Source organism: Sorghum bicolor, chromosome 10 (genome assembly GCF_000003195.3).
Source record: "Sorghum bicolor cultivar BTx623 chromosome 10, Sorghum_bicolor_NCBIv3, whole genome shotgun sequence".
Taxonomy (NCBI): domain Eukaryota; kingdom Viridiplantae; phylum Streptophyta; class Magnoliopsida; order Poales; family Poaceae; genus Sorghum; species Sorghum bicolor.
In genome coordinates this window covers 50,257,707-50,278,143 of record NC_012879.2, presented here as the reverse complement: position 1 = coordinate 50,278,143, position 20,437 = coordinate 50,257,707, and the positions used below count along the sequence as shown (strand labels likewise).

The window sequence follows — 20,437 nt, the reverse complement described above, 5'->3', positions numbered from 1 at the left end:
TCTCTGTATACTCGTAGACCAGTGTTCTGGGCTGGGCATTCCGTAACCTCCTTTTTCACCTAATATAAAACTGGGCATTCCGTAACCTTCTTGTTCACCTAATATAAAACTCGAATTTCGTATAGTACATCCGAACCTATCAAACTCGAATTTCGTACAATATAGTACATCCGAACCTATCAAACTCGAACTTCATACAATTCGAAAGTCAAAACATCGTCGCGGGGTGTACCAGCTCTACACGCTGTTCATCAATAGAAATTGGCAATCGCTATCATGCAAGCGAGCGCATGACAGTGGTCATCTCCAATCGTCCTTTGAACCGTGATAGACAACCAGTTCATCAATAGAAATTAAATGTTCTATTTTCTTCTCTTTGAACAATGGTCCACTTGGAACACCAGTAAGGAGACAACCACACATAGCTCCAGCTATCCAAAAAATGGATAGCAACCCACACAATTTAGAAACAATATAACATGCATTCAGATCATAATCACGATAAAGATAGCAGCCCACACAATTTAATAGTATCAGTCCAGTCCTTTGCAAAGTTTCTCTCCACACATGAACAGAGATAGAAAGTTACTGATCAGTGAGCGAATGTTACATTGAAATACACCTGTTCCATGACACCATATTGTTACTATCACAAAGCTTATAGTTTCACAAGAGCCTTCTAAGGCTCATGCCAGACTACGGTAATTTTAGCTGCAGCTTCTACAGAAAGCTCAGGGGGAGTGGGGCAGTTCAGGGTTCAGCGACTAGACTAGAATCTTTGTTGTGCAATGAATAGCTCCAGGGGGAAAAAAATTGTTCAGATGCCGCTGATTCGACAAGGTGAATGGAATGTCCCATTTTCTCAGTAGCAGAAATCAAGGAAGGTATAGATTTATTATCAGATCCTAGAGAAACTGGATGATCATTTTCCATAAGGGTGGTATCTGCTGGAGCCCCGACCACCGGCGCTGCCACCACCACCCATGCCTCCAGCCCCACCATAGCTGTCATATCCTCCCGCACCATAACCTCCTGGAGCACCATATGCACCACCTCCATAGGCACCACCATATGCCCCGTAGGCACCATAAGGACCTCCATACATGGAGCCACCATATGCAGAGCCATAACCTGAGCCATAGCCAGCAGCAGTACCGCCATATCCATACCCTCTGCCGTATGCACCATATGCTGTGCTGCCATAGTATGCTGCAGCAGTTGATCGGTAGCCACCACCGTATCCATAGCCACCACCACTGCTGTTCCCAGAAACACCACTGCCACCACCACTACCACGGTATGAATCACGGTGACCACCACCACGACTGTGTCTTCCGTTTGAGCTTGAATCACCCCCGCCAGGTTTCTTTGGTTCAGCTTTCTTAATTTCAACCTGCAAAATTATAGAACAATTGGAGAATTTAGTCAAACAACTTTCAATCCGGTTGCAATGATAAATAAAATATAACAGCAGAAATTATAAGTGACTTCTAACAAAGAGAAATTATGCACCTCTCTATAAGTCTATAGGATAATTGTTGCATGCAGATAAGTCAAGCCATAATACCCCAACCAGAGGTCACTAGGCAAATTTTCATCAATGAACAATGTTAAGTGACACCTGATACCAAGTCCCAGCACAGGATGCAGATTGCCAAGTCTTTGAATGAAATGCTATATCTTCTAATTTGTCAGGATATTCTGATTTATTTTGGTTTCCAGCCATATGGAGTCTAAATTATTTAATTTAACTTCCTACAACATGAGATCTAGTTTATTTAATTTTCTGCCATGTGTGATCTAATTTATTCAATTTCCTGCCACATGGGGCATTGTTCTGTATTCTTATTACCATCGTCATTTGAGTTCCGATTCATTTATCTTTATCTCAGATCACAAGAGCTCACTCACTATTTAAAGGATATTGGCATACAAGAAATTTACAACAATATACCATAACTTGCCATATGTATTTCCTACAAACGTGAAAACTTTATATAACCCTAATTAATCCTAAAGGCATAAACGCTAAACAACAAGAAGAGGAACTAAGAGATATACAAGTGTACTATCGCTGAAATTTCTCCACAAAGGGTTATGCAGGGAAGATGTGGATCAAAATAATGTGCTTGAACTATAACTCGGCATTGAGGGAAAAAACTGTCACGAAGCCAAATTGAATTCATTCGCATATCAAATCAAAGCAACAAACAAACTAGTTTGTGGTAGTTTTTAGAAGGTGCTGGAGACAACTATAAAGTAATCAGAAGGAGGAAGGAAAGGTACATCGAGTCCAGAGACTCGCCTCGAGCAGAGCTCACTGCCGGTTCTGTGGTCTGTTCTTCGACGAGTCCCCCCATAGCTGCTGCTGCTGCTGCCCATGTACTCTGCATCTGATGCCTCCGCAGGCCAATGCAAACCTAGTTAAACTCTTCTTCTGTCCATTGCCCAGCATAAGCCAAGTCTAATTCATCTCCTGTCCACTGCCTGGCCCAATTGAAAGCTATATTGAGAGTTCCTGACATTCATCCCCCCATGAAACACGGCTTGTCACTAAGCCGTTGCTGTAGTGAACCACCGCCATGGAACATGTTCTCATTGATGTTGAATGATATCTGGAAGACATCATCTTTGGTCAGTGGTAATCCATTCAGTACTTGGTATTGCTCAGAAATCAGAATGGTTGCTACTTGCACGGGTATCTAGAACACCAACTCAGCACAGGTGGAGATGTTAAACCAATTAATGTGCATTGCCACTTGACCACAACAATCCACCAAAACTAGGGCACCATGGCTTGTAAGCTAGGAAGAAATCCACCGGGGTCCCATAACCACAATTATGGAGTTAAAGAAAAGATTATGGAGTTAAAGAAAATGTATGCTTCATCAGTTGTACTCGCAGAAACATTGATGCTGCCATGTCGAATTCAATGCCACTTAAAATTCTTGCATTTTGAATGCTTGACAAGAAGCTTGAAGTGGATCTTCTTTCCAAGTGCATATTGTGTAGGCCACAATTGAAAGTGAAACCAATCCAGACTAAAGCTGTGAGCCTGTGACTGTTGCACCTGTCCAGTACCTTCAGCATCATCCTCCATATCCTCAAATATACTGATGTCTCTCTGCATGCAAACTGAAATTTGTACTCAGTTCAGATTAATTCGACTCATCAGCACCAACTTTAGCTTGACAACAACTGACAGATGGCCAATGCTTAGGCCACACCTCGACGTTCTTGTGCGCAGATAGTGCCCATGTTTGCAAGCATAAAACCAGGTTATAATTTTTCCATTGTTTCTCATAATCAAGTATCATATCCTGCTGCATGTGACACACCTCTTCCTTCACTTTCCAAATACTAGTGAGGTTGCATAGATTCATAAATTCAGCTCTGGGTGTGAAAATCTCACTTCTAGCCTTGCTTTGCCACCTCTCAACTAGCACCAACTTGTAGCTGAAAGAAGCCCCATTATGATTGCTGTCCTGAGCACATCACTGTTGTACTAATGACTTCATGATGCAGTATCCCAATTTGCTATGGTCTCCAATAACAGAGGGATTGGATATGATCATGACTTGCTTGAACAGTGGTGGTGACCAGGGTTGGAGCTGATCCCAGCTTCGGGACAGAGGCACCAAGATGGCTGGTGAATGACAATAATCTTTGGACCACTGTTTTCTCTCCTTCAGTGTGATAGAAATGACAATGCATATGTGTGCTTTTTTAGTGATTTGGCCAACACATCAATCACTGCTAACCAGTGCTGTTTTGACAATGTTTGAACTAGATAGTGGTTGAAACTGAGAGACGGCCAAGGTGCCGGACCTATCTCGATTCGAACAACCACAATATTCAGTAGGGCGTGGCCTTGGTTGCTGCAGCTCAGATTGGTTATGTAAGTGTTGCACAGGATAACAGAGTTTGAAAACACCAAAGACATAGGTAGCAGCAAATCCTTTGACCAGTACAATACTTCCTCGTCCGGATAAACACATATCATCAATGGAGAACACAGATGAACCAAAAGGTATTACCTCGATCACTTCATATGCACTGCAGGAACAGGTCTCGACACAGGACAGGACTATGCCCGCTGCTGGAATCAGAACAAAGTTAGTGAAGTTGATGAAGAAGTTGTGGCCCTTATTGCCAAGTGAGAAGGTAGCTGAGTGAAGCCAGAGTGGTGGGTAACTTGCTCACTGCTGCTGGAACATGCAGACTGCATCTGTGACTCGGCGTCAACCACCTGGTAGGCATCACTTGGAGAAGCGTGGTGCAGGCATCAATGTCAGTGACGATGATGTGCTGAGAGGGAGCAGAGACCGAGGGCGTCGTGGACGGTCCCGAGCCAGCCTGGTAGAATTCCAGCGTTGAACACTTGGTGTGCAATGCGACATGGTCTTCAATGTTAGAGAATTGGACAGTAAGGTCATCAACAGGGGGTGGATCAGGGATCGAGGAAGATGTGGGCAGTGTTGCGGAGGTTGTTGCAGGCACGCTGTTGGTTGAGAGGTCGCAATTGTCAGGCTTCGCAATGCGGATAGTGGAGGCGATGTCCTCTGGTGCAGATGATGCCGTCAGCAACACGTTGGAGGAGGTGGAGTCATTGCCGGCGGGCTTGGCATTGGAGTAAGTGGAGTCGTTGTTGCCAGATACGAGGCCGGATAGGCAGCTCGAAAGGCTGTGTTCCTTGCCTCCAAATCCGACGCCATCTTAGTCACCATGACCAGAATCGAGTCTACCATCCTTGCACAGCGCCTCTTGTGCAGCGTCAATGGTAGAACCAACCAGAGCACCGCGCCGCCTCTGCAGAATCCATGGCTAGATTGGAGAGCCCATGGATCAACAGCTCTGACACCAGTTGTCACGAACCCAAATCGGTAGTTTCTAGAATGTGCTGGATACAACTATGAAGTAATATGGAGGAGGAAAGAAAGGCAAATCGAGTCCAGAGACTCGCCATGAGCAGAGCTCACCACCGGTTCTGTGGTCTGTTCTTTGACGAGTCCCCCATAGCTGCTGCTGCTGCCCTTGTACTCTGTATCCAATGCCTCCGTGGTCCAATGCAAATCCAGTCCAACTCTTCTTCTGTCCATTGCCCAGCATAAGCCGAATCTTCTGTCCATTGCCGGCACAATTGAAAGCTATATTGAGAGTTCCTGACAAAACTGCCCCCCACAGAAGAACTACTTAACCACAGAGAAACTGACCGAACACTGATAGTGCAGACCCTATAGTGCTGCACCATAACCTAGGCCAGTGGCCACAGGACCACACACCACAGCGCCAGTTCAGCGCCCCATGACTACTCTCAAGGTAGACCACACCACTCAGTCACACAGGCCAACTGCCACCTTTACCATAGGATGGTGCCCTGCCACTATTTCAGAGGTTGCCTAGGGAGGTTTTTAACCAGCCCTGAAATTCACTTCCACCGGAAAATGAACCCAGGCCCTGGATGTGCTTCAGCTATTGAGTGCTGATTTATGTAATCCAGTGAAATGCATTTCAAGTAACCATCTCCGCAATACAAAGATAATATCTCATAAAGAATGGCATGATGGCGTCTATTTCAATAATACAGAGTACAATGTACACACCCCTATATGCAGAACTAGTACCATAGATCCGTACTCAAAAAAAGTGTCAGGTCAACAATATTCAGCATGCTATCAATTAAAAGTTCAAACTTCTTACTTCCTAGCATGTTGATGTAATGATATGTACTCCCTCCATTCCAAATTGTAAGACATTTTGGCTTTTCTAGATACATAGCTTTTGCTATGCACTTAGATATACACTACGTCTAGATATATATAGTAAAATCAGTAGAACAAGAAAAGCCGAAAACATCTTATAATTTGGAGCAGAGGGAGTACTAAACAAACAAGAATCAATGTTCAAAAACTCCCAAACACATCAGTTATTATACAGAGACAGAATTGCATCCAAAAGATTATTAACCAAATTAAGTGAACAACAACAATGAAGTACGGCGTGCCAAGTTAGAGCATTTGCTAATTGAACCTGAAAACTGCAGAACTGCTTACATGCCAATGATATTTAACATCACTAAACACAATGAAAGATAAAGAAGTGACCTGTTTCCCTCCAAGATCATGCATTCTCCCCTCTGACATAACCCTTTCAACAGCATCCTCACTTTCAAATGTGACAAATCCAAAGCCACGCGAGCGTCCAGTGCTATGGTCAAGCATAATCTGATGCTCAACCACCTTCCCATATGATGAGAAGTGCTCCTTTAATTTATCTGCAAAGTTCATATTAATCATGCTTGCATTCAAAACAAATGTTTTCAAGGCCCAACAACTATAGCTGGTGGCTAATCAAAGTTATTATAATTTGCAAGTTCAATACAATGTTGAGATATCTTTTGCTTGAAAACAAAAAAGGTTTCAGCAACGCTTGTACCTTCGGTAAGAGATGATGGGATACCACCCACAAAGATCTTTTTTGTCTTAGGTCCATCTTTCGACGACATTTCCTCTTTTGGGACAGTCCTTTTGACTTCAACCTTGAAGCATAATAAACGCAGTTGATAATATAGTCCAAAATTAAGATCGCGGTATTTGGATATTTAACATAGAAGCCTTACTGTTCTTCCATCTATGACATGGGCATCCTCTAGAACCCTGTCAAGCACAGATGGATCGGAAAATGTAACAAATCCAAATCCACGAGGCATCCTAGTATGCTTGTCCTTCATGATCACAGAATCAGTTATAGCTCCATACTTCTGAAAATGCTTTGTGAATGTTTCTGCACATGCAAATGGAGTGAAATAAACAAGTTAACACAATCTAACAAAAACTTATTGCTCTATGAGATCAGCAATCAGTATTCTAATGTTTCTTTTGTAGCTGCAGATACTTGGCACTACTGATGACTAAAAAAAGTATGAATGAGCAACATGACTCCTAAAAGGTTCACATACAGTTTTGGAGTAGATTTGGAGGTTCATTAATGGGAAAGATTCATCTTGAAGACAACTTTAGTTAAGCTACAGAGCAATACCCATGTGAGATTGCAAACTAATTATGTGACAATAAAGACCATGACACTCCTATGTTCCAAAGTTAGGAACACAAAACTGACAAATAATTCTAGAACAACAATGCAAACACACACTTAATTGCCATTCAATTTCTCAAATAAAATACTTCTCCTATTTTACAGTTCACCCACATTGTCATTAATATATTGAAATGAAAGCCATTTACTGTTTTCTAGTTCACAGATCTATGCACACTGAGTCACACTTATTATTTCCATAAGTTAGTGATTATTGAAAAGATCAAAGCAGAATCAGTCCTACCAATACACCAAATGAAGCCTGATCTGTATTGGTCAAATGACATACAGTTCCAGAATAATTACACGAAATAAATCATAAAGATTAATAGTTTATTTAACATGACTGGTATTAATATGATCATCGCAGCACAATAGCTAGCTGATCAGCACGAAAAACAACAGAGCAGACAAAGATGGAACAGCATCTCATAACCAGTTTAGGAATTAGACAAAAATTGTGTAGCAACTGTCCTTCAAAAACCTAAATATTCAGAATGGCTGTAATTCTGAAATCCATTAAGTAGGCTGGCACAAATCACCAAATAGCAATGTTTTATGTTACTATTTAAGAACACACAAACAAGAAAAGAAAGTATATGCTTGCTTCCATCAATACGATGGAGGGAGATATACAATGTACAGGCTTGCTTCCATCAATATAATGGAGGTAGCAGTAGCTCCCAATTCTAAGCTTTTACCACATACATTAGCCTACCTAGGCAAAATCATAGTGCATCAGTAACTCATCCAACCAATGCGGAACTTAATCAGTAACACATGAAAACAGAAACAACTATATCATTTGCAGATATTTTTCTTTTATGCTAACAAAACAAAGAACTAAATTTGCCTTTGTACTGTGTTGTTTTCCCAGAATATATCGTGTGTTGTACAACATTTTACTTGATACAAACTAAAATTGCCTCATAGTTAGATTAGATCGCAAAAGAATTGCTCACTACCTTCGGTTGTCTCCCAGGCTACACCCCCTACGAAAATCTTCCTGCAAAATCACATACGAGGATGCACCAAACCAAAACTATCAGCCACACCTAATCCAATACAACAGACCGAACCCTACACGAAAAACCAAGATACCAAGGAACTCACCCCGACGAATCACCACCCCCAGAATCTGCATCTCTCCCATCCTCGCCACCAGCGTCAACATTCCCAGCGGCCTCCGCTAGGCCCCGGTCTCCAACGACGCTTCTCGTCTCGGCCGCCATCGCCGCTGCCTCGGCGGCCGCAGCCCCCTCGTCCGCTTCCCCCTCCCCCTCCCCATCCCCGTCCCCCTCCTCCTCCTCCTCTTCGTACACCTCCTCGACCTCTTCAACCTCTTCTTCCTCCTCTTCCTCCTCGTACCCGTTCATGGCGTTCTGGTTCTCCTCCCCGTACCCCGCCATGCCGCGCCGCCGCGACCCGAAGCTGAGCTAAACCCTAGCTCCCAATCGGAGCGGGGAGCGAAGCGTATAGCAGCTAGATTACTGAATGGCGGCCCGCGCTGTGGGAGGGAGCAGTAGGGTCTAGGTTTCGCGGCCGTCGAAGCAAACCCTAGCGTCGCCGCTTCGGCTCTTTGCTGGACGGCTGGTGGGGGGAAGAGAAAAAAGAGAGGTGGGAGATGGCGGCGAGGGGTGGAATTGGTGCCGCCGGCTTTGGTGTGGCTCGGCTGGGTTCATAGGACACGTTGGGTTCTCTGGCTCCGTTGGTTGCGCGCCACGATTCGTGCCATTGAGGTGTGATCGTGTGAGGACCGTCGCCGGCTTCACCTCGGGGGACTTTGGAAAATGTTTCACATAATCACATCATTAAAAATTCATTCTAGAAACCATCCTGAAATTCCTAATTAAAATAAAATCCTGGCTTAAAAGTTTGTTTTAAAAATTTTGTGCTTATAAATTATTAGCTAAAATATTTAATTGAAAATCCTTTTTCTAGAAATTTTGAATATGACCACAAGCTACTCCCTCCGTTCTAAAACAAATGCACTTCTCGTTTTTTTAAGATCAAATATACAACAAAAAATAGTAATATTTATTATGTATAGTATTAGTATATTGTGGCATATAACTCGATAATAAACTTATTTGATGATATAGTTATTGATATTGTTTTTTATAAAATGAGTCAATCTCCTCGAGAAGTAAGATTCACACTTATTTTGACATGGGAGAGTACTCATCTAACAACCTTAATGAAAAGCATGTGTGTAGGGTTCTAGATTCTTGCAAAGATGTTTCATATTTAGATTCTCTATTAAAAATGCTTCACTAGTGAATAAAAAATATTTGATAGAATCTTTTGATTAGCTGACTAGACTCTTTGAAATTAGAACTACGGAATCAGGTGAGACTAAGGTAGGGACGTTTCTTGTTCATTGGTACTCCCCTCGTTCCAAGTTATATGATGTTTTGATGTTTCAAGATATATTGCTTTTGTTACGTATTTAGACATTTTGTATATCTAAGTGTGTAGCAAAAGCTATGTATCTAGAAAAACCAAAACGTCTTATAATTTAGAACGAAGGGAGTTGAAAGATAGAATTGGTTCTAATAGTTTCTCTTTAAAATGTTTCCTATTTGCCTATGATTCTATAAATAATCTAAAACATTTTCATGGTAACAAACACAATAAAGAAAAAGCAAAAACACGAATTAAGACCCACCGCATAATGTTTACACATGATAGGGGAACATTATAGAATGATGAGTATGAGTATTTCCATCTAGGTTACCTTTTACACTCATGTATTATGCTAAAGTATATGAATGCAAATAAAATACTAGAATAGAATAACTTGTGTTTCGTATTGATCTTATATATGGTTGATATATACAGCAAAATGGTATGGTGAAAATGTGTCATATTCTAAAAAGATAAGTCAAGTATTCTCACTCTCTGTGCCAAACTATTTAAGATAGTTACTAATTGAAAGGACCTAGGAACAGGCATGACTCCAATAAAACTACCACTATCTAGAGGTTTGCGGCATAGGGTGATAAGAGCAAATAATTCAATTCTAAGAATGTAGACCACCAAAAAAATTACTACAATTGAATTGAGCATAAAAGATACCACACAAGAGGACACATTTATTGATTAAGCAAAATGATTTGAATACCCTAAAAATATTAGTGAACAATAATAAACAGTGTCAAACAGTCCTATAGTCGCCCGATCAGATTTCTTGTTGTTGGATTGTGGAAATGCTATATGAAGAATGTTTGCAGCCATATGAGGAATGTTTGCGTGCGGAAAAATTATATGATGGCTAGCGCTAGCCCGTGGGTGTACTAGACCGTGTCCTGACTCACCATCAAAGGCATCGGAGGGCACCGCCGCCGCGATTTACCATCAAAGGCATCGGAGGGCACCGCCGCCACCGGAGCAGTAGCAAGGACGTAGAAGGAAGGAGACGAGTTGGAGGAGAGAGCGGCGGCTAAATGGGAGAGCGAATGAACAGTACTAGGGTTAATTCTAGCCGGGTGGTGAGACATTCATTTTATACGATGGCCAGTGCGGCCCACATGGTGACGAGGTTGGGCCGAGCCTACCTTAAAAAAAACGAGTGTCCCTGTGTTCTTTCAGGGCCAAGCTAGCCTAGTACGGCTTACTCCCCCAAGTCAGCCCCCAGGCCCTCCACGAACAACCGAACATGCCCAACATGGCTCCCTTCATATCATCAAGCTTTGTTTGGCACAACTCACAACTGCATGAGTTGTTGTAACCTTCTTTTTTTTCCAAACACTCTTTTCTAAAACAATTTTATGGGTGAAGCTATTTTTTCCTCTCACAAAAACATAAGTTGGGATGAAGCTGAAAAAAGTAGCTTATCCTAGCTCTCTTCCTATTTATTTCTTTCACTCATGCATAAAGTTGTTGGTAAAACAGTTTTGCCAAATAACTTCTTTACAACAGCTCAATTTTACTTAAAAAGTTGCTCATAAAACTCTTTTAAAAAAAAACAATTAATTTCATTAGTGAATCTGAGTTGTGCAAAACAGAACCTTAACCACCAAACATGACTTAGCCAGGCAATCAAACAACTGGTTACACAACGTGACGCAAAACCAAACGTCTCGCTCAAGGTCGGATGTTGGATCAGATGATTCCTCGCAACTTCGTGACCCAAACCAAATGTGCCGTAGAACTTTGGCAAGGCGAGGCAACATCGAGACGAACCCGAGTAAAATAAATTCAAAATATAGATAGAAAATAAAACAGCTACTAATGCAAAGCAAATTGTCTTGTAACTGGGTCGATGAACCCCTTAATTTCATTCTAGGAGCCTTGGTGAACGATGTAACTATTATCCATATCCAGTATTAATAAAGTGCGACAAATGGCTTTTCAAAAAAATAAAACAGCTACTATTACCAACACCACCGCAAACATCGACGTCAATCGATTACAATACATCAATAGGCAACAATCAAAATTGCAGATATACATATGTTGTCAGCTATCTCAATAGGTTGTTTTCCCAACTGAAAGGAGCTATACTCTTTACACGGGTGGCTTTGGAACTTCTACTAGGGTTAACACCACCAATTACACCCCAACATTTCTTACACAAATGGAGAAAGAAAAAAATCCCAGGGAAAAAAATAAAGAAATAGGAAAAAAGAAAAGAATTTTGCTATATTGCTCAGAGAAGCTAAAACCACTGCCTTTGCAGGTGCAAACAAAGTGGCAACTACTGTTGACGAGCTTGTCGGGTGACCGAGATTCCTAAGATACTGTATGGATTGTTAAAGATGGGCCTTTCTTATGCAATTTCCCCTTGATCTGCTTGATCTTTGCATCAACCCTTGCAGTGAAACCAATCTTTGTCTTCTGCCTGGCCTTCGACCGCTCCCTCTTCCACATTGTCTGGTCTTCGACATCTTTCTTTAGGTACTTGATCTCTTGAATCACATGGTGATCAAGTGGTTTGCACGACCTCTGGTAGGATATGTGTATCAGGTAGGGGATGTTGCAAGCAGCAGTCACCAGAAGCGTCGCTGCCCAGTATATGGGAGCTGGCCCAAGGACTTCCAACAGGATCTGGTAGTTGTCGCGGGATCTCAATGTCATCCCGTAGGCGAGGATGAAGATATACCAAGTTGTTATGCTGCCCCATACAAAGAGATGTTGAATCCATGTGAAATGGCTCATTGTAAGGGCAATCTGCATGTTGACAGCCCAGATGATGCAGGTGAACATGGCAGTTCCCACTGCAGCCATGTCTGCAGTCTGCCCCCCAGCACGGATTGCCTGATCATAGAATATGCAGAGATTGAGGAAGAATATGGCCAGAGAGGAGTAGAGGCCATTCCCCATCCATCCAAGGATCCGGTACCAATCAAAGAAAAGATTCTTTGGCCCTTGCTGGTATAATGCTGGGAACTGCAACATGCAAGTCATGCCATGTCAATATAGATATATATATACATATATGAGAAGCAGCAATGTGGATGATCAGAGAAGATTGCCCAGTGCAAAGGGCAAAGGGGACGATGCATGAGTCTTCTAGTATCATCAACAATCACAGGAAATTAACTAGCATATAAGTTTACTTGGCAATGCGTATTTTTTTTTTACAGACACGATTTGATCCACAGATGGGGGCCACACAAACATACTGTTGTCAAGAAGCAAACTTCTGTGCATTTGCATTTTCTTGAAACTTCGGTCAGCTTTAAATATGACACTACCAAGTGATTTCAATCTGCTTAAATGGTTCCCCCAAACCATGTGCATTAACTATTTTCTAGATGCTATGAAAGTCAAACTATTTAAGGAAGACATTAAACCAGATGAATTTGCACTACATTATTTAATAAACTAAATTTATGGGATGATATGTGTTGAAAAACCGTCAGTCAAGTTTCCCAACACAATATCACAGCTGAGATAACTAACACCGGTATCTTTTCCAATACCCAATGTGTATTTCAAACCACTGTATTTTTACATAGTATCCACAAAAGTCACTTGCACATTTCATTTCAGTGAATGAATACCTGAAGCAGACAACCCAGAGACTGAATAGCATTCTAATGGAACATTATAGTATCCACATAAAAGTGACTTGCACATTTCATTTCAGTGAATGAATACCAGAAGCAGATAACCTAGATACTGAATAGCATTCTAATGGAACATAGAATGGATAAGTAATACACACCAAATCGTTCCTAATTCTGAAACTATCTTTTAATGACAATAATATGTTGCTTCATACACATGATTTGCATGAAAGGAGAAGCAAAGTTAGATACAAGTTCATGCCTAACAGAACAAATGGGCAATACAAATCATAGTACCACGCACTAAGATATGCTTGTACATTGAGGCAATATCCATCGTTCTTTTTAGTTTTCTAACATATTATGAACCATGCCAGATAATTGTGTTGTTGTACTTGATGCCACGCAAAGTAGCCTGAGAAGGAATACCTGACGGAAATCTGAGTACAGTATAGTTCTCTAATCTACACCCAGTTGCTAATGATTGTGGTTCCATGGGAGTGTCGTCCTCCTCAAGAAACAAGGTTTAGAAAATGATCTTTTGGGTATCTGCTTATTCATTAGCTTCTTTGCTGGAAGCATAAAGATAATGGACATAACACAGCAAAAACTTTTACCATGAAAACACACCATATTCCAGGACCAAAAACTTTAATTTCAGTTCTAAGGCTGTCTCCAATAGGACATGCATTTGGAAACCCAAACCCAAAATAGGTTTCCAACACAATACCTATAGCCTCCAACAGAGTATCCATACAGAAAACCCATTTTGGGTATCAGGAGAGGCATAACCCAAATTTGGGTATCCTCTCTCCTCGAGACCCATTTGCAGAGAGTGTTGTTTTTTAGGTCTTGTTGTTGGAGAAGACTAAAAATAGGTATGGAACATTTTACCTATAGCGCTACCCAAAGGACAAATGAGTCTTGTATTTTGGGTGACGATTGTTGGAGATAGTCTAAACATGCCTAGTTCATCATAAGCAGTATGGTTAAACTAAGTTTGATGTTCTATCATATACCTGTAAGCAGATTTCGGATGAAACATCTTGCTCAAATACTCCGAGCGATATAACAGGAAGCGAGGTAAGAACAACATTGAAAAGCAGCATAAACCAATCATCGTATACAGATTGCCCAGAAAACCCAGCGAATGCTTCAAAGTAAAATATTGTAAGCCCAAAGGCAATATTCTTGTAAAAGAAGTAGCAAATCTGTAATTCAACAAAAGAAGATTTAGTAAAGTTAAAACATAAAAGAATCAGATGCAATAGAATGAATAAAATAAGTGCTTCAAGCAGCACCATTTGGGCGATTCTCTTGTAGCACCAATGCCCATGGACGACAAGAAGTCGCTCAAGAAACCGAAATTGAGAAATGGAGAAATCACTAGCCATCACTGCCTGGTAAAGGAAAAGAACCAATTTTAGTCATACCTAGTCACCAACCCTTGATGTTATATGCAAGTAGCACTACACTAGATTGGTTCTGTCACATTAGATAGCATAGATCGAGATAATCTGAACAGCTCACCTGCATGCCTTCTACCCCACTTATACCAACTCCAATATCAGCTTCTTGAATCATGCCCACATCATTTGCACCATCACCTACTGCTAAAGTGGTTTGTCCTATACCTTCTTTGACGAGCCGAGTCACCTACAAAGTGAAGGAGAGCAAACTCAACATTACTTTATGTAGAAACTACAGATAGTCCAATGGAGAGAGAGGCAAAGCTACCAGTGCTTTCTGCTTTGGGGACACACGGCAACATATGACAGAAGCACACTCGATTGCCAGGTTCAAGAACATATGCTTCATGTCATCCTCCAAAGCAAATGCCAGAGCTTTTCCATCAATAACTAGAGCAAATGCTGCATCTGGATCCTTCTCGAGTTTGACCATTTGTGACCCATTGGCGATTTGCGACAGGAGACTCTCCTTTGCAACCTGCTCAGTTGTCAAAGATGAAAGTAAAGCATACATAAAGAGAATACCATGTAGATTAAAGCCTCCTATCCTATACAGTAAAAGAGAAAGAAAAGTTAAGGTACCTTCTTTGCATCCTGGGCTACCTGATCACCAGTGGGTATGGACAAACATATTTGTTTCATGCCTTGCCTCAGTAAACTGCATGCATATCTGCAAAAGAAATAGAAACATCTCACGACGAGGTACAAAAAGATATTTGTACATGTTAAGAATTCTACTTGGCAACAGCATACCCAATGTTAATTGCAGTTTCCATTTTATCACCTGTCAGAACCCAGATTTTGAGACCTGCTTGCGCCAAACGATCTATGCACTGAGGAACCTGATAGAGCACAAAGCATAAATTATAAGCCAGAACAACTTGAAACAGTTACTAGCATAATACTAGGAACCAAGAAACATATCTTAACAATACGAAAAGTCAGACACAGTATTTTACCCCTTTTTGTAATTTGTCCTCTACAGCAGTTGCACCAACAAGGATCAGCTCTCTTTCAATCAACTCAGAGACACGTTCAAGTTGCAACTCTCTATCAGGCCCAATAGAGGTCTTTGCTTTAAGAAACTCAGCATTCCAAGAAGAATATTCTGATTCATCAAGCACCCTGTACGATAGTGCCAATGTTCGCAAGCCTGCCTCACCATAATCATTCAGATGCCTAGTTGTATCAACTTCATACATCCTTCCATTTTTTGCTAGTCTATCAAATATGATGCTGCTCGGTTGGGAACAAAGAACAATAGGATAGTCAAGTTGAAGCCAAAATAAGTGGCGGCATTGAAAAAGATAGAACAAACAGACCAAGCGTGTTGACAGCACCAAGTAATCAGGTGTAAAATTTGCTTCTTAACATTTTTAAGCTAACAACAAAATATCAAAATGCAGATGGCTTGATGTACAGGCTTAGCCAAAAATAAATTCAAAGAGAATCGCCAAATTTAAAAAATGGTACAAATCCTACCTGTCTGCACCTTTGCAAAAAAGAAGAATTTGACCATCTTCATCCTGCAGAATTACAGTCATTCGTTTTCTTTTGCTATTGAACTCCAACAGATTGAGAATCTTGAACTCCCTGAAATAATACTCACGCATTAAGACAAAAAAATAATAATAATAAGGATAAGGATAAGGGACAAATATGTGCAAATCGAGTAACAAATACTGATACACAACCTCTCAATTGTGCCTTTCGAAGAAGTGTGTTTCTCCCTGACAAAGACACTTGATTGTGTTCGCTTGAAAAATTCGAATCCAAATTCCCTGGCTGCCACAAGAAAAGCCCCCTCATCAGGTGATTCTGCTTCATAGGCAATAGAGCCAGTTGCTTCATTTATCTCCGGTATTGCTGTGTGACACAGAGCAAGTATCCTGAAGAAGAGTAGAATTGTGGAAGAATTTGGCTCCTTGTTCCAGTTCCCTTCCATGAGGCGGTCATCCACAAAACTGAAGCCTTTTATGGAGGGCTTTCGGTTGTTCCCAACACTAAAGGTGACTCCTTCTACCAACTCGATTTCATCCTCATTGTTCTCCTCCCATATATCTTGTAAAGGGATATCATGATCATCAGCACCTGAGGCCATCTGCTTTGCAGCAGCAAGTTCAACTTCACTTGAACCCACGCCATATGATACTCCAGCAATTGAACACTTCAGGAAATCCATCTGATTGCAGGTCAGAGTACCAGTTTTATCCGACAAGATTGTATGAACCTGGCCAAGTTCCTCATTCAAGTTTGATGTACGTGCCTGAGCAGTATTGCCAGTCTCCTCATCAAACATATGGATGTCCTGGTTAATGAAATGTGCTTGCAATACCTTCACAAGTTCAATCGAGACATACAGCGAGATTGGAATCAGATACCCGTAAAGAATGAGGGCCGTGATGAGATGGAATATCCCAGAAAGAGCTGGGCGTGATGGATCATCTAATTTATTGCTTTTCTGTGGCTGCAAGTACCACCAGTTGGGCAAATCGAACTTGATCCTCACAGCGAATCCCACTGAACTAATGATCGATATCAACACAAGCACAGTAAACAGGATGTATATGATTAAATCCATCTTCTTCTCAATCCTGCTCCTCTTGGATGGCGACTCAGTTGAGTTCTGCATGACCTTACTGTCATGGCCAGTAAAGATAACCACTCCATAGATAAAGGCTGTATTCCTTAGTTTTGAGTCCCTCAGAAGTATCTGAAACGGATCAAGGGCGTACACCTGCCTCTCATACTCAAAGTTACCAGTGAACGTGTACAAGCTCGGGTTGGGATCCTCGCAGCGTATCACTGCCTGGAAATCCTTAAATGACTCGTCTTCTTCCAGCGGCAGCGTAACCTCAAGTGACCTCTTCACCTTAAGGTTGGTCTCGCCATCGAGGTTCATTGTCTCAACATAGCAAATGCCATCCTCATAGCTTGAGGACAGTAGCATTAAATCAGCAGGGAAGAACTCGTCCTTCTCAACCCTGACGACATCGCCGACGCATAGGTCCTCCCAGTGCCTGTAGTCGAACTCGCCATCACCCTTGTGCACGCTGACCTTGCGGTTGTTCACCTTCATGTCCTGGATGAAGCGGCGCCAGTCCTCCAGCCCCTCCTTCATCATGCTGAGGCCGACGACAAAGGCCAGGGGAGCAATCATGCTGACGGCCGAGAAGGGGCACACCGGGGTGAGCGAGAGGATGGCGGTGAGGAGGAAGTAGAGGTTGGCGACGCGCCGGAACTGCTCGAAGATGGCCTTGGGGAAGAAGGTGATGATGTTGTACTTGGTGGTGGTGATGTAGTTGGTGACGTACTTGAGCGGCTTCTGCAGGGCGGCGTTGTTGCAGTAGACGACGCGCGAGAAGCCCGGCCCGCCGACGGCGCCAGCCCCGTCGGAGGAAGGGCCCGCGTCGCCGGCGGCGTGCCCGTGCTGCTGGGCGCGGAAGCAGGAGAAGGTGTAGAGATTGCTCCACCGCATGCGGTCCCGCCGCCGGCGGCCGGAACGGCCCATCTCGGCGCCCGGTGTCCGTCAGCGCCCGATTTCCCAGCTATGCGGATGCCGGCATTGCAGCGCCTCGGTCGATCGAATCCAGGACGGGATTCCTACGCCGCGGGGCGAATTGGACCTGCAACTTGGAGGGATCAGTTCGTGATCTCGTACCAGCGAATTCAAAAAAAAAAAACAGAAAAAAAAGACGGAGAAATCGAACAAAACGCACGGGGAAATCTCACGCCAGGGAAACCTGGAATCCGCAAAAACAACGCGCGAATTACAACCGCGTGTATGGAAGGCACATTCACCTCCGAATTCACCCGTGTGAAAAGAGAAAACAGCACAAAACGAACGAACGTACTTTCCAAAAAAAAAAACTCCGCAACGGGTTCAAATGAGGAGCGAAAAAAAAAGGACGGGGGCGAGGGAAACTCGCAGGACCAGGAACCGAGGCGCCAGCATCCAGCTGGGGAGATTGAGACGAGGCACCAACCTGCCTGAAGACTGAAGAGGCTGAGAGAGAGGGAGGCGCGAAGAGAAGGGTCCGGCGAGCGAGCAGGCGGGCGGGGGATCGATCCCGGCCTGGGGATTCGCGCGCGGCGGCCGGCGACGCTTTGGTGGGTGGTGGTGCGGGTGGGGGTGGGGGGCGGAGCGAGAAGGGTGGGGAGGAGGCAGGGAACGAGGTGGGGAGCGACTAGCGAGGAGGCGAGGTGGTGAGACGAGACGAGGAGAGAGAGAAGAGAAGGGATTAGTCGTCGATTAATTAAGTCCGATTATTAATTTTATAAAACAATCCGGCATTTATATTTATATTTATATTATTTTATTTATATAACCGCAATTAATTACTCGTCGAGACTCCCCACGCCCCTCCCTACAACACCAACAACGCCGTCCGCAGTTTTGCTTCCTTCCTCCCCCCCACTTCATCAATTCGCCAGAAAATAATTCTCATTTTCCCCTCTTAATAAGATAAAAAAAAAGTATAATTGTTCGCATAGTAGCAGCATGACGCGCTCGTCGATTTGCGCGACGCGTACGTGCTCGTCGTGCTCTCGTGCCCAACAACCCCCAAGTCAAGTCGTGGGTTTCTGGGGAGGACGGCAAAGCATGTCTCCATTCTCTCTCTTTTTTTTTTTCTGACCCCGTCAATCAACATCAACAAGAAAAGGAAAAGAAAACGAAAACGCTTGGCACCATGCAGCACGGCGGTGGTGTGATCGAGTCGTCTACGAGGCGTGGGCAGGTGGAGGAACCGGCGGCCATGGCGACCGCCGCGCGACCGGGGGACACACACAACAAATGTGACGGGAAGAAACTGCTTCAACGGCATCGCACGTGGGGGCGCACGCATGATCTGTCATCTGTGTGTCTCCAAATGCGTCGTCAACATCGAGGCAGACGAGTTGGACATGGTAATAGTATGGTATGGTAGTAATAGCACATGGAAATCATTCAGGAGGTATACTCTCGAACTATGGGATTTAGATTAGAAGTCGTTTTGAACAAGATTTAGGTTAAATATTGAGAATATAAGTCATCAATAATTTTTAAATTATTAAGTTTATAAATATGAAAATTGTATGAATAAATTTGTCTTGAAAAATACTTTCATAAAAATATACATATATCATTTTTCCTATATTTTTTTATAAAAATACTCCCTCCGTCCTAGCATATAACGTCAGTCTCAATGCATAGTTTCATGACACAGTTATCAAGACTATAAACTAGGTAATCGAGCCATATGAGTTTCATGGGGATGAAATTCCTCTCTCATAAGATGAAACTCATTCATTTAATGACCCTACCAAGTCAGCAAATTCGCTTACGTGACACCCTATTTAATGTGCATGACACTCTCATGAAATATACATTGAGACTGGCCTAAGGCGTAAGGCCAGTCTCAGTGTCCCGTTTCAATGGACTGTTTTCAAAACAAATCCGCTGACAGAGCATCAATGAAACGAATAATGAAACAACCTCCACAATGCATGAGCTTCACCTTAACGTTTCCTAGGATGGGCAGAGCATTTAATTACTGCAAAATGATTGGATCACATGCAACATGGTGAAACGATTTAGCTCTCAATAGGGATTTCATTCCGTTTCACCGTGTGAGAAACAACGCCCGCGGGGTTTCACCATGGTGAAACTACTTCCTTCTCTCTCCTCTTCGTTTCATGCAAAAAGTGCAATTTTGCTGACATGACGCTCTAATAAATGTGCATGACATCCTGGTGAAACCCCTACTAAGACTGGCCTAATCACTTCTAGTTCAAAGACCAAGAATGCATTTAAGGTCTTGTTTAGTTCCGAAAACTTTTTGGTTTTCGGAACTGTAGCATTTTCGTTTTTATTTGATA

At 42.7% G+C, this 20,437-nt stretch overlaps 2 protein-coding genes across 3 annotated transcripts; both read right to left on the bottom strand.

Moving 5' to 3' along the window:
• On the bottom strand, positions 463-8,749 carry LOC8076737 (heterogeneous nuclear ribonucleoprotein 1). Its single transcript, XM_002437130.2, has 6 exons — positions 8,209-8,749; positions 8,061-8,101; positions 6,620-6,783; positions 6,436-6,538; positions 6,105-6,274; positions 463-1,393 (listed from the first exon to the last, which is right to left on the bottom strand). The coding sequence occupies exons 1-6, from the start codon at positions 8,502-8,504 to the stop codon at positions 923-925; spliced, it is 1,245 nt and encodes a 414-aa protein (XP_002437175.1). The 5' UTR covers positions 8,505-8,749; the 3' UTR covers positions 463-922.
• On the bottom strand, positions 11,486-18,725 carry LOC8061991 (probable phospholipid-transporting ATPase 4). 2 transcript variants are annotated; one of them, XM_002437129.2, is made up of 11 exons: positions 18,565-18,725; positions 16,273-18,204; positions 16,061-16,171; positions 15,538-15,814; positions 15,332-15,420; positions 15,161-15,248; positions 14,847-15,056; positions 14,640-14,765; positions 14,411-14,509; positions 14,129-14,320; positions 11,486-12,486 (listed from the first exon to the last, which is right to left on the bottom strand). In XM_002437129.2, exons 2-11 carry the CDS (start codon positions 18,087-18,089, stop codon positions 11,830-11,832), a joined length of 3,666 nt encoding a protein of 1,221 aa, XP_002437174.1. In that variant the 5' UTR covers positions 18,090-18,204; positions 18,565-18,725; the 3' UTR covers positions 11,486-11,829. The 2 variants fall into 2 exon arrangements, with proteins under 2 accessions (XP_002437174.1, XP_021305049.1); XM_021449374.1 differs by lacking the exon at positions 18,565-18,725 and adding an exon at positions 18,298-18,447.